Source organism: Podarcis melisellensis (assembly GCF_964234715.1).
Source record: "Podarcis melisellensis genome assembly, chromosome: 2".
Lineage (NCBI taxonomy): Eukaryota > Metazoa > Chordata > Lepidosauria > Squamata > Lacertidae > Podarcis > Podarcis melisellensis.
The window spans coordinates 55,180,586-55,192,980 of record NC_138529.1 but is presented as its reverse complement, the minus strand read 5'-3'; the positions used below and the strand labels follow the sequence as shown (position 1 = coordinate 55,192,980).

The window sequence follows — 12,395 nt, the reverse complement described above, 5'->3', positions numbered from 1 at the left end:
CACTTCAACATCCACCGTGCCCAAGTAGTTTGTTTTCAGCTGTCTCAAAATTATATATTTGGATAACACTAGGTAACCCCAAAAGCATAAAGGATTAGAGTGCACAATTACCATAGGTAAGTTTTTGTAAGGACTTTAAAAATAAAATAATAATGAGGAGTTTTTGAGTACCATAACAGGAATCTCAATAGTATAATTACCTTGCTTTGTCTAGGCTTTTACAAATATGTCTCCAAGGATTACAAACAAGAACAATGGCAAGGGGATTGTATTGCATCATTCATTTTTCAGAAAACAAACATGTAAATATTTCATTAATATTTAGGCAGCTAGATATCCCATGTTTTATCATTTTCGGTGAAGGTCAGCACAAAAAACACTTTGCTCCACAGAACTGGAATTCAGTCCAGCAAGTGCTTTTTTGAAAGTGCTTGTTCATCACAAACAAACATATTTTAAAAAATAAGATATCATAGTAATACCAAGCTAATGAAATTTTCAGTAATTATTTGGATCAAGGCATTTTTGCTGCAGAAACAAATATGTGGTTGAGAGGCGCACATGGCAGTAATCTGCAGACAAGCAGGTCATACTAAGTTTGTTCTGATATATACCTCAACTTTTGAGTGACCTTGGCTCTGTTCTTGTATCTCCAACTGAACTACTCAATGCTACACAGTCCAATGTTTCATGGGATCAGTTTAAGTTTATACAACTGAGGATGTGGACAAGGTCCCTCTTGGTTTAGCAGAGGGGATTTGATTGGATGATTGGTTGGGTCCAGACCGTGGGTTAACATTATGTGGTGTGAGAGGGTGGTCCCTATTGCCTTAAAAGCGGTGATATTGCGCCCACTCCTAAAGAAGCCAGCCCTGGATCCATTGGCTTGGACAAACTACCAACCAGTTGCAAATACCTAACCCTAGGGGCAGCGACAGGCATTTGTGGATTATATGGATTATCTAGTCCCATTTCAATTTGCATTCAGGCCAGGCTATGATATCAAGCAGGCCATGGCCATCCTGTTGGGTGAGCTTTACCAAAGGAGAAAGAAGAGGAGGGCAACTTTACTTCTGTTTCTCAATCTGTCTGTGGCTTTTAATACAGTCAACCATGATATCCCCCTGGGCAGGCTCCATGGGATGGGCATAGTGAGACATCCAGTGCTTCTACAGCTATATTAAGTAGCCAAGTCCAGACAGTAAGATGAAGAGAAGGTTTTTTGCACCCTTGACAGTTATGCTATAGGGTGCCACAGGGTGCTATTTTATCCCCAGGGAATTGACGCAAAGCCTTTGGGAGCAGTCATGATGAATATTGATTCAAATTGAAGTTGGCATGCTGATGACACTCTTTATTTCTCCATAATATCTGTCAGGTGACTTCCAAGATTGCACTGCTGCAATGCACTCTGGTAGTGGCTGCCTGTGGCAGAGCTGGGCTGAGAGATACTTTTGCTCAATCCGACTCATCCTTCCCTCCCCATCCTGACACAAGGTGGACTGAATTGCTCTGTAATCTAATATCTCACACTGACCAATACATTTAGAAATATCCATCCCTTAACACACCCACTACAACTCACTCACAAAGTCTTTGAGCAGAATCCATGTACTAAAATACCAGATTTTACTTTTGGAAAATATAAAGTCACTATTAGTATCCAGAGGAAAACTCAAAAACCACTTTGGGCAAGCCATTCTGTTAAAATCAATTGTACTGCCACAACGTTTAAGATTGCTGCTTATGAATATTGTAAAAAATCAATAATGTAAGAGCCATGCTGCCTACTAATGAAAAAAGCACAGCAAAAACACAGCAACAACTTTTCATAAAGTCCAACTCTCGTTCTTTGTAAAGAGCATAAAGACTCACCTCAACTTCTTCTGATTGCATCAGGAGGTCACATGGTGGTTTCACTGCTTTTGGCCGGCTGGCCAACCAGTAAGCAACAACAGCTGCAAAGGCACCAATGCCAACCAAGGTAGCAGCTGGCAAACTTCGGAAAAACTGACTGAAGTCTTCAATCTCTGGAAGCCGCAGGTTCCTGAGGATCTCTTGCGCTTGCATCTTTTCAAAGATTGAAATGGCAACTTCTGCAGAACCCAATGGAGAAACAATGAATTAGTTCACAGCAGGGTCAAAAGACAGAGGACCCCAAAGGTGGGATTTTTTAGGACCATGCAACACCAATCTTAAAGGATCTTCCCAGGCTCTCAGTACATTTCCGCGAGCAATTCAAAGTGTTGGTGCTGACCTTTGAAGCCCTAAACTGCCTCGGCCCAGTATACCTGAAGGAGCATCTCCACCTCTATCATTCAGCCCAGACATGGAGATCCTCCTCCGAGGGTCTTTTGCTGGTTCCATCACCGTGAGAAATGAAGTTACAGGGAACCAGGCAGAAGACCTTCTCAGTAGTGATGCCCTCCACGTGGAACGCTTTCCCTTCAGATGTCAAGGCCATCTTCTCCTTTACCTCAGCAGCCAAGGGTCTTGTGTCAGCACTGACTCAGATTGGGCCTTGACACCCACCCATAGTGCATCTCGCTTCATAATATTTCCGGGGTCCAGGGGATGAAATGGGACACTTGTAACTAGCATGCCACTTTCTGTGGCCCAAGTAATATATCAACCAACTCATGGTTGCTGCGCCTCTCCTATAACTATAGTCTTATTAAGAAAACAACGGAAAATGCCCACACAAAAGCTGCTTCCAGCAAGGGAAGGGCTCGGTGCTTACTTAAAGATTTCATTTCAAATATCATTAAGCCTCAATAACAACCTCATAATGACATGACATCACAGCATGTTGAAAACAAAAGCAAGTCTGTGAGAAGCAGCAAATCCCTCAGTTATGAAAACCCTTAACAGAAAATTTAGACCAGAACTAAAGCCATAACACTTTCGGTGTACATCTTTGAGAATGCTTAAAACCTGCTTGTTTACTTGCCTCCACTTTGAGCACCCTTGAAGAATTTATAAGAAACCAGTTTTTTTAACATAAAGCTGTAGCTTAAATTCCTGCCAACAGACATCAGAACGTAGGGTGCTTATTGTTTGGTTTGGTGCAGTGAATGATGTGCTGGTATATAGCAAAACTCAGGTGGCATTAGGCAAACTACAGCCATCACTTCAGGTCCAATAGACTACAATAGCTTTCCAGAGAGCTACAGGACACAGGGCTGCTACTGCCACAGCAAATCTATTTCACAGAGAAGCGCCACAGTAGTACTTTACTGAGAGGACACACAATTAAAATGCACCCAACATAAACCCACTAGTTCATCCTGCAACAACCACAAGCTCACCTACGCTTGTCCCTTCAGCGAAGGCAAGGCCAGCTCCCAGAAAGAGTTTCAGAAATTAGAAATCGCTCCAGTGGGTCATTGGTTTCATGTTCAGTGATGGAACAGAGATAATTATCCAACGGCATTGCCAGCCACAAGGAGAATTCTGAATATCTTTGAAGAGAGGGTGTAGCTATGTCTCTGTCTGTCTGTCTGTCTGTCTGTCTGTCTGTCTGTCTGTTGCGCTCTCTCTCGCGCTCTCTCTCTCTCTCTCTCTCTCTCTCTCTCTCTCTCTCATTAAGCTCACAATGTTCCGTTTTGTTTGTTTGGAAATTTTCCAAGCTCTTTGGCTTTATCCCTCAGTGTAATGGTTTGTAAATAATCAAGCGTAGAAGTCAGGAATTCATTCTAGCTTTGTGCATAGCATTCTGAAGTACAAGATAGGAAGCTATTAGAGAAGTTGGGGAAGTATGAAAACTGCAGATTATGTTCTCACAACATGTGTGGTAGCAACCCAGTTTCTGGCTGCCTGTGGGAACTCTCATGCCTGAATGCTATTTCATGGGAGGGGGTAGGAATATCTGCACACAGAAAAAAAAACCATTGTCTTTTTTCTGATGTACTAGTTTTCCATGTTCATGTGTTATCTTTTTCTATTCAGGAAATATTCAGGCATATGCACACCCACGATCTAGCTATTATTATTAATAATAAATAATTAAATTTATTAAATGCCTTCTCTCACTAAAGGCAATTCAAGGCATCCTTACAAAAACAAAACAAAATGACAAACAGCAAAATAGCATGTATCAAAAGTGGTACAAGCCAGAAGCAGGGTTGTATCACATCTGCTTTTTGTAAAACTAGGCTCAGGTTCCTTTAAGGAACCTGTTTTTATTTTGATGATGTATTTTTTTGTTTTTATATTGTGATTTTATCCTGTGAACTGCTCTGAGACCTGCGAGTATAGGGCAGTATACAAATTTAATAGAAGAAGAAGAAGAAGAAGAAGAAGAAGGAGGAGGAGGAGGAGGAGGAGGAGGAGGAGGAGGAGGAGGAGGAGGAGGAGGAGGTTGCAATTTAAACTTGCATACCCAGGCCCAGTAAGTCCACTGCTGATGTAAAAAGTTTGTGGGCAGGCTCAATTAAAACTCAATGGCTTGCAGAGGTGGCCATGATGATCCCTGCCAGCCATTGGACCCAGAGCAGAGCACCCAGGCATGATGCCAGACTGTGCTGAGACACAATAGTCATACCACGTTTATTAAAAGGTGAGAGGGCTTTGTAAACAATAACCTTCCTAAATCAGGTTGTTAATATTATAAGTGATAATAATTTCTCCATAGGTTTGGGCTGGCAATAGTGGCAGGGCTGGAATTTATGGGATTTGCAAAAGTAGTAGAAATGGAAGGATCAGATTGGCAGAGCATATAACAGTGATAAGACACCATGCAGCTCACCTAGCTTACAGCTGACATGAAAGACCCAGAAGCTGACTGGAACAAGGAAAGGAGAATAGACAGTCAACATGAGTTGTGGGTGTAACCACTGCAAGGGGTAGGAAGAAACTGGAAACTTTCCTTCCTTTAATTTCATTATGTCCACATATTTTAGGATCCAAGCCAATATTTGTGCAATTTGCCTGCTTTAAAGCAGTGACTCAGTACCATTTGGCAGCACAGATTCAGACAATTATGATTCCTATTTTCTCTAAGTAGATTTGGGTTAAAGTAAATTCTATGCATTGTTATTATTGCTCTGGTAAAGCATTTAATTTTCATTCCCGCAGATTTATCACCCTATAGATTCATAGAATTGTAGAGTTGGAATGGACCACAAGTTCCAACCCCGTGAAATGCAGGAATCTCTTGCCCACCAGAGGACACGAACACACAACCTTGAGATTAAGAGTCTCATGCTCTATTGACTGAGCTATCACACCGTAAACCACACAATTAGTTATTGGTTGCTTCAGGGTGTGCATTTATTCTGTGACCCACCCTGAGACCTGTGGGTATAGGGCGGTATATAAATTCAATAAACAAACAAACAAAACAAAGCCCTAAGAGTGTGTGATAATCCTTTCCTGAACTTTTCTTGTCACCTACCTATCGGCTTATTTTGTTCTACATCCAGGCCTTTCATTAACATCACTACTGGATCTCTAGAAGAAGAAGAGGAGTTTGGATTTGATATCCTGCTTTATTACTACCCGAAGGAGTCTCAAAGCGGCTAACATTCTCCTTTCCCTTCCTCCCAACAGCTCCCACTGAATAAGCACTGCAACATCTATACAAAACAGAAAATATTACATTCAGCAAGCAAGAGAGGGTGCTATAAACCCACCTACATTGATGTAATGATAGCTCAAGTGTGGTCTGACCTTACAGTTCCTATGCTTTAGCCCTGTGCAGGTGTTTACAAGGAAAACAGTGTGTGAACGTGGTATATATGAACCTGCCTGACACAGAGTCAGATCCTTGGTAATCTAACCCAATATAATCTGATGCAGCAGCTCTCAAGGGCCTCTTCCCACCAAATGCCTACTTCATCCTTTTTAAACTGTATATGTCCTGAATTGAACCTGGGGCATTCTGTACACACAGCACGTGTTCTACTATTAAACTATGGCTACTCCTGATTCGATGGCACTCCTTGGCATACAACTCATGTGGATGAAACCAAATGCCTGTAGGCTCCCTATGCACAACTTACCCTGCCAGTATTGTTCAGGTGCAGGCCTCTGCACAAACAACCAAGGGTGAGGCCAGCTACTGGCTCCTCCCCACAATGCATTCATTTTCATACTTCAACAGGACCGCTGAGTGAAGTGTGGAGATGAGTGATCTCAGATGTGGAGCAGGAGAAACTATTTCACTATCTAAGGAGTCCCCTCAACAGTCAATGAGTGTGATATCTGTTCAAGAAGTGCTACAAATTTCTCAAGCCCTTAATAATAATCTGACTGGGTTACCCCAGCCACTCTGGGTGGCTTCCAACAAATTAAAACACAATAAGGCATCAAACACTAAAAACTTCACTGAATTTTAAGGAGACTGTGGAAGTCTTCTAGGATTCACATTAGGGCGTGAAACAAGATATCCAATACCATTTACTTCACAGAGTTCTTTAAAAGAATAAGGACACAACCTTATTCAAGCCCCTCCCTACCATGGACCGAGGAACTCCTAGACCTAGACCTGAAGTCTTCTTTGGTTGCACTGGTAACTTCGGGTAGACTGGGACCAGTCCTTGGACAAAGAGAGGAAATAGCCTACAGATGATCAGACCAAACTACCTGATAAATGGCATGCCATGACTGGCATTTTGGATGCTCTATTTCCCCCAAAAGCAGATGTGTCAGGAAGGCAATTAGAATCAGGGTCATGGCTCAAAGAGGAATGGCATTGGCCAGAGGCTGTGGGTCACAAGATAAAACTACCACAAATTACTCCGGAGAGGTCACTACATTTTGTAAGGCCTTTGTTTTACAAGAATAGTGAATCTGAGTGGCTTATACTGTCAGTCCCTCATGCTTTTCTGTAGCATCCAAAACAGAACTTTCAGTCTCCCACTACTACATGCAATACGATCATGGGTAGGAGAAACAAGCATTTTGTTTTAGCCATTACAGAGAAGGATGAGAACAAGGGAGGGTGAGGCACTTCTCTAAATATTTCCAGCTACTCTGCACGTACAAGATTTATCCAGTGTGAGTAACAATTTCCCTCCTACCTACTGTGATGGCTCTCTTTCCCCAATTCTGCTTTAGTAGGTGGGAAGAGAATGACTACAGAGGGCAGAAGAGTGTTGGTGGAAAGTCTGTTTGCTCTTTTACTGAAAGGAGATGTTTCTCGTGCTGGAAACTCTCTACAATGAAAAACAAAAGGTTGCACAGCATGAATATGACCTTATCTTGGAAACTGACAAACTCTGTGGCCTGTTGATGTTGGTGGTGATAGTAGCAGTGTTTTTAAAGAATCCCCCAGCCATGGCAGCTTTAAAATATAATTTTGTTTTGCACTATGAAAGGTCTTTCCTAGCTGTTTGCTCTAATAAGCCTGGCATATATGAGGAGCCTAGTGTGTGAGGAAAGGTTTGGTGAAGTTGCACCTTTTAGAGAGTCAGCATGGCCTTTAACCTAGTGTGTCATACAAATGTCAACACCTTAATGAGCCCAAATAAGCCCCCTAGTCTTCCAGCCAAGGATGGAAGGATCTGCCGCTTTTGGTTCTTATTTTTCCACATTTAAATTCAGTTCTCCACATTTTGAAGCAGTTAGCAATTGAAAATTCATCAGAATTTTACTGCAAATTTCTCACGATAAACACATTTTTATATGCAGTTTTGACCAATGTACATATTTTTTCAAGCAATTTCCCCTGATATAATCTATGTTTTGCATTCATTTTTATGCACTTCCCCCTAAGACATACAAACATTGTTGGATTGGAGAACTGTATTGCAGAATTCAGATAAATCCACATTTCAAAGGAGCCCTGTGTTTCAGTTCACGTATTATTTTAGAATGTGTTAACTTGATAGATTCAGCTTTCAATGCTATCAAATTTCTCCCCCAACCCTGCTTCCCACCATATCTTCTTACATTCTTCAACTTCTACTGCTTCCCTTTGTATCAACTTCACACAACGATCTCTGCATCCACTTCATTGCATTTCATGTGTCTGTGCTGCCCTCAGCCTCTTTGTCTCTTACCTTTTGTCCCCCTGCGAGGTTTCCCCCTCATAGCTCCCTCTCATCACTGCTGCCTAATGCAAGGTTCCTTTCATATCCCCTTCTCTAACAGATTCCAAAATCAGATCCCTTTCGATGCCTCCCCATTTGCAGCCATGTACTCTCTGGCAGCTTCAAACAGTGTGAGTGCGTGTAACTCTCTTCTAAATTCAAAACCCTTCCCCTGTTGCCTGAACAAAGTGGAATGCTTACTAAGTAACACCCTGTTGCCATGACAGCATCGCCTTGTATTCAGAGACACCCGCAGCGATGCTTTTGAGATGCACTGTTTAGGATACATCCTGTAATCACACTTGAAGATATCTGTTACAACTGTGACAATAAGAAGTTTGCTTCAAAACAACAGCAAAGCATTCTGAAATGTGAATTGGCCGGGTTCCTCAGGTAACACGGGTTTTGATAGTTCAAGCATGCAGTTTGATAGTGGGGGAAATACACCCCATAGGTAAAGGTAAAGGTACCCCTGCCCGTACGGGCCAGTCTTGACAGGCTCTGGGGTTGTGCGCCCATCTCACTGAAGAGGCCAGGGGCCAGCGCTGTCCGGAGACACTTCCGGGTCACGTGGCCAGCGTGACATCGCTGCTCTGGCGAGCCAGAGCTGCACACGGAAACGCCGTTTACCTTCCCGCTAGTAAGCGGTCCCTATTTATCTACTTGCACCCGGGGGTGCTTTCGAACTGCTAGGTTGGCAGGCGCTGGGACCGAGCAACGGGAGCGCACCCTGCCGCGGGGATTCGAACCGCCGACCTTTCGATCGGCAAGCCCTAGGCGCTGAGGCTTTTACCCACAGCGCCACCCGCGTCCCAATACACCCCATATCCAGTGGCAATTGGGCTGTGCATCCATCTCTTTCCCCCTCATTTTGTGGCTTTCAAATCTGTTTCAAATGCACAACTGTGATATTTATTTCATGCCGAATATGCAGCAGAATAATGAGGAGGTCACTAAATCCAGTGCTGGTGGAATCCTAAGCTAGGAACTAATGGCCGAAATCTGAATCAACTTGTTCAGGATTGCCAAGCACAGTCTGTGGATGAGTATTTCCTTGAGTATGGAGTATGGATGAGTATGGTGATGAACTAAAGTGTTTAAAGCCACATTTAGAAGAGGAAGCATGAGAAATCTATGAGTATAAAATAATTCAGAAGGATGATACATGTTGGCTACAAGGTTACACACCCACACACCCACACACCAGCTTCTTCCCAAATACATGAAGATGAAGCAATCCTTTTCCAGTTGCTACTTCCAAGTGTTTTAAAGGGGAAACACATAGGCACATAGGGAAACACATAGGCATCCTATTTTGTACCTTGAGATCAGAAACCAAGTTTACAATGTATAGTAAGAAGTAGGTTACCAACCATCCCATTCACACCTGAATTGATAAGAGTATATCAAAATATTAATATTGTATTTCACCACCATCCTGTGCCTGGCGTGCTCTGGTCCATGGGGTCACGAAGAGTCGCACACGACTAAATGACTAAACAACAAGAACAACAACACGCTCCTGTTTCCTAAAATGACTCTGCCCTTTCTCACTTGCTGGTTGTTACGCCTCTCAGAATGGCTTCTGGGACACCTTTCTCCTCACCTCCATCAAATCACTCCTCAGTTCCTCCTCTGTTTCATGAAGCATTTAGAATAACATCTTTGCCCCAATTATCTCCTATAAGTATGTGAGGCTAAAATAAACCCATTATTCTCATTCTGTTTACCTCCGCCTCTATCTGTCCCCACTTCCAGAGTTTTTTCTTCTTGTTGTGGCTTTCTCTTTTGCAGATTGTTGGGTAAAGGACCTATCAGACCTGTTCTTCGTAAATTGCCATGTGTTCAATCAATAGCACTATATCAGTATGTTCAGTGATCAACAATTACTTAGCCATGAACATCATCACACTGCCTAAATTACAGTTTAAGCAATTGCTTTCTGTTTCCTATTCAATTTGGTGCCAGGAGACACACAGGTGCTACTGTTAGTAGGTACCTTAAAGAGATTAGCTTCAAAAATAGAACTGATGGGCAGGCACACAAACCATCATCAGCCAGCGTGGTGTAGTGGTTAAGAGCGGTAGTCTCCTAATCTGGGGAACCGGGTTCGTGTCTCCGCTCCTCCACATGCAGCTGCTGGGTGACCTTGGGCCAGTCACACTTCTTTGAAGTCTCTCAGCCCCACTCACCCCACAGAGTGTTTGTTGTGGGGGAGGAAGGGAAAGGAGAATGTTAGCCGCTTTGAGACTCCTGAAGGGGAGTGAAAGGCGGGATATCAAATCCAAACTCTTCTTCTTCATGACTGATATTATTGCAGTATTATTATGCGTGTGCTGCTAAGCACTTCCTCTTCCTCTCCCAAGCAGAAGTAAGTTTAACTCTTCCTTTCTTTTGCAACAAAAGTGACTATTACGCTGCTCAATATTAAATTTCTATTTTGCTGTGCCAGTTATTTATTGTAGACTCTGCTTAATTAATTCAGCAAAGCTTACATTTTACAGTTTAGTATCCAACATCCCCCTGAGGTGGTAACTTCTTGGTAACTATCTCTTGCTGGCATGTCCCTGGAAGAAAAGGGTGGCTACTAAGTCACTACCTCCAGGGGCAGAGGCAATGTGCCTCTGAATAACAGTTGCTAAGATACAAGAGGAGAGGGCTATTATGTTGCTGTCCTGGCTTCCCATAGCCATCTTGTTGGCCTCTGTGGGAAACAGGATGCTGAACTAGATTTAGCCTTTGGTCCAATTCAGCAGGGCTCTCCTTACGTGCTTAACCTCGAGAACAGTTAGTTTACCATACACTCCTTAAAATTGTTGGGGAGGGAGGAAATATTCTCGTGTGGTGCCAGTTGGGAGGGGAGAAAAGCAAACATCCTAGGCATATCTGCCACTGAATTAAATAAGAATTCAGATTCTTTTTTTCCCATTTGAAGCTTTGAATAGTTCAGCACCTATGACTAGCTCTCATCTTTTTCATTCTGATGAGTCAGTAATGAACTTGGGCAAATGAAGTCAAAGTCGATCAATTGCATGGGCTAATACATTCATTCATGGAGCCATATAAAGACATATTTTGACCAGAATTTAATAAATAAAGGGAGCTGTGCACACAATTAAGTAAAAGGAGAACACTCTGTAGTGGAATGCTGTCAATAAACCGAGGAGATTAGGTATAGAATTAAAACAAATGTTTATATTAAAAGCAAACAAACCTGGAATTCTCTCTTCCCACCTTTGGAATATATTTTTAAAATCAATACTTCTAAACTACTTGTACTGCTATTCTCTCCAGTTCAAATCTGATTTCTTCATTTGTGTGGCTCGCAGATATTCTGACTAGGACAACACATTGAAAGGTTAATCTTGATTTTTCTATCTAAGAGCAGCTTGACAATGACCCTGTCCTGAGTCGGCCTGGAGTCTGCAGCCCCATTTTGGGACATGGCCCAATACTTACAACACAAAAATAACTCCATCTGAGTCAAGCTAGCAGAGAGCAGCAGCATCCAACAGGTGAGATAGGAGAAATTAGGTTTTGTAGAAATGGGGAGAATTAATACCCAAAGCTGCTAATGCCCCCACCCCCAAGGAATGTTCTACCCGAACCCTGGATGCCCATCTCCTGAGCTGTAATGGGATATTGAATAACTAGGGTGAAAACCAACCCTGCCAGGTAGTACAGCCATCATCCCTGTTAGTGCCCCCAGACTGTTTCTGGACATCCTTGGGATTCACAGAGACAAGCGCCAAACCGTCTACTCACTCTCTATCTCTTAAGCCCCAAACAAACAAATTATTCAGGAGCACCAGGCAGCCAGGTACCAGATTTAGAGCCAGGCTTACTTCAAGAAACCACACCAGGATAAATGCAATACTTTATTAAGCAGGTTAGAAGCATAAGCATAAGAACCTATTACCAGTAAAAAGATAAAGGACTAACAGTGTAAGGAAGGAGACTTTTGGGAATTCAAGTACAGAACAGAAAATAACAAAGCTAGCATGCTAATGCTAACCTTTAAGAGTCAGAGACGCCCACCAAACTAGCAAGCTGCATCCAGGCACACATAGGTGTTGTAGTCCACAATCTTCATCAAAATGGGGGCCACCAGAGACTTGGATAAAGGAACACAGGTATTGTTTGGCCTCTCAGGGCCCAGAGGCTTACTTCGCAGGGCCTGCTGACCATGCAGCTACTCACTTTCTGCACAGTCGTAGTGACCATGATACCGTCTTGCACCAGACACCCATAGCTGGCAAGGTGAAACTAATTAATGGAACTTCTTTCCTCAGTGAATGCTATACCCAGGACACTGAGTAAAATGCCCTTTTAAAATAGGCAAGAAAGCGGGGGGGCTTTGTT

The 12,395-nt window shown here is 42.8% G+C and overlaps 2 protein-coding genes across 12 annotated transcripts in view; both read right to left on the bottom strand.

Annotated features, from left to right (window-relative positions):
• The window catches only part of MEIKIN (meiotic kinetochore factor), a 123,242-nt gene that overhangs the window by 63,718 nt on the left and 47,129 nt on the right, over positions 1–12,395 (bottom strand). The gene's annotated exons all lie outside the window — the stretch shown is intronic.
• Positions 1–12,395, bottom strand: part of ACSL6 (acyl-CoA synthetase long chain family member 6) — a 74,778-nt gene that overhangs the window by 31,275 nt on the left and 31,108 nt on the right. For 10 of the 11 annotated variants that reach the window (XM_081893346.1, XM_081893352.1, XM_081893353.1 and 7 more), the window contains one exon: positions 1,876–2,096. In XM_081893346.1, the coding sequence (XP_081749472.1) occupies positions 1,876–2,096 (221 nt within the window). Of the gene's footprint in view, positions 1–1,875; positions 2,097–7,022; positions 7,042–12,395 lie in introns of those variants that run through there. The other variant, XM_081893355.1, reaches the window with a different exon arrangement.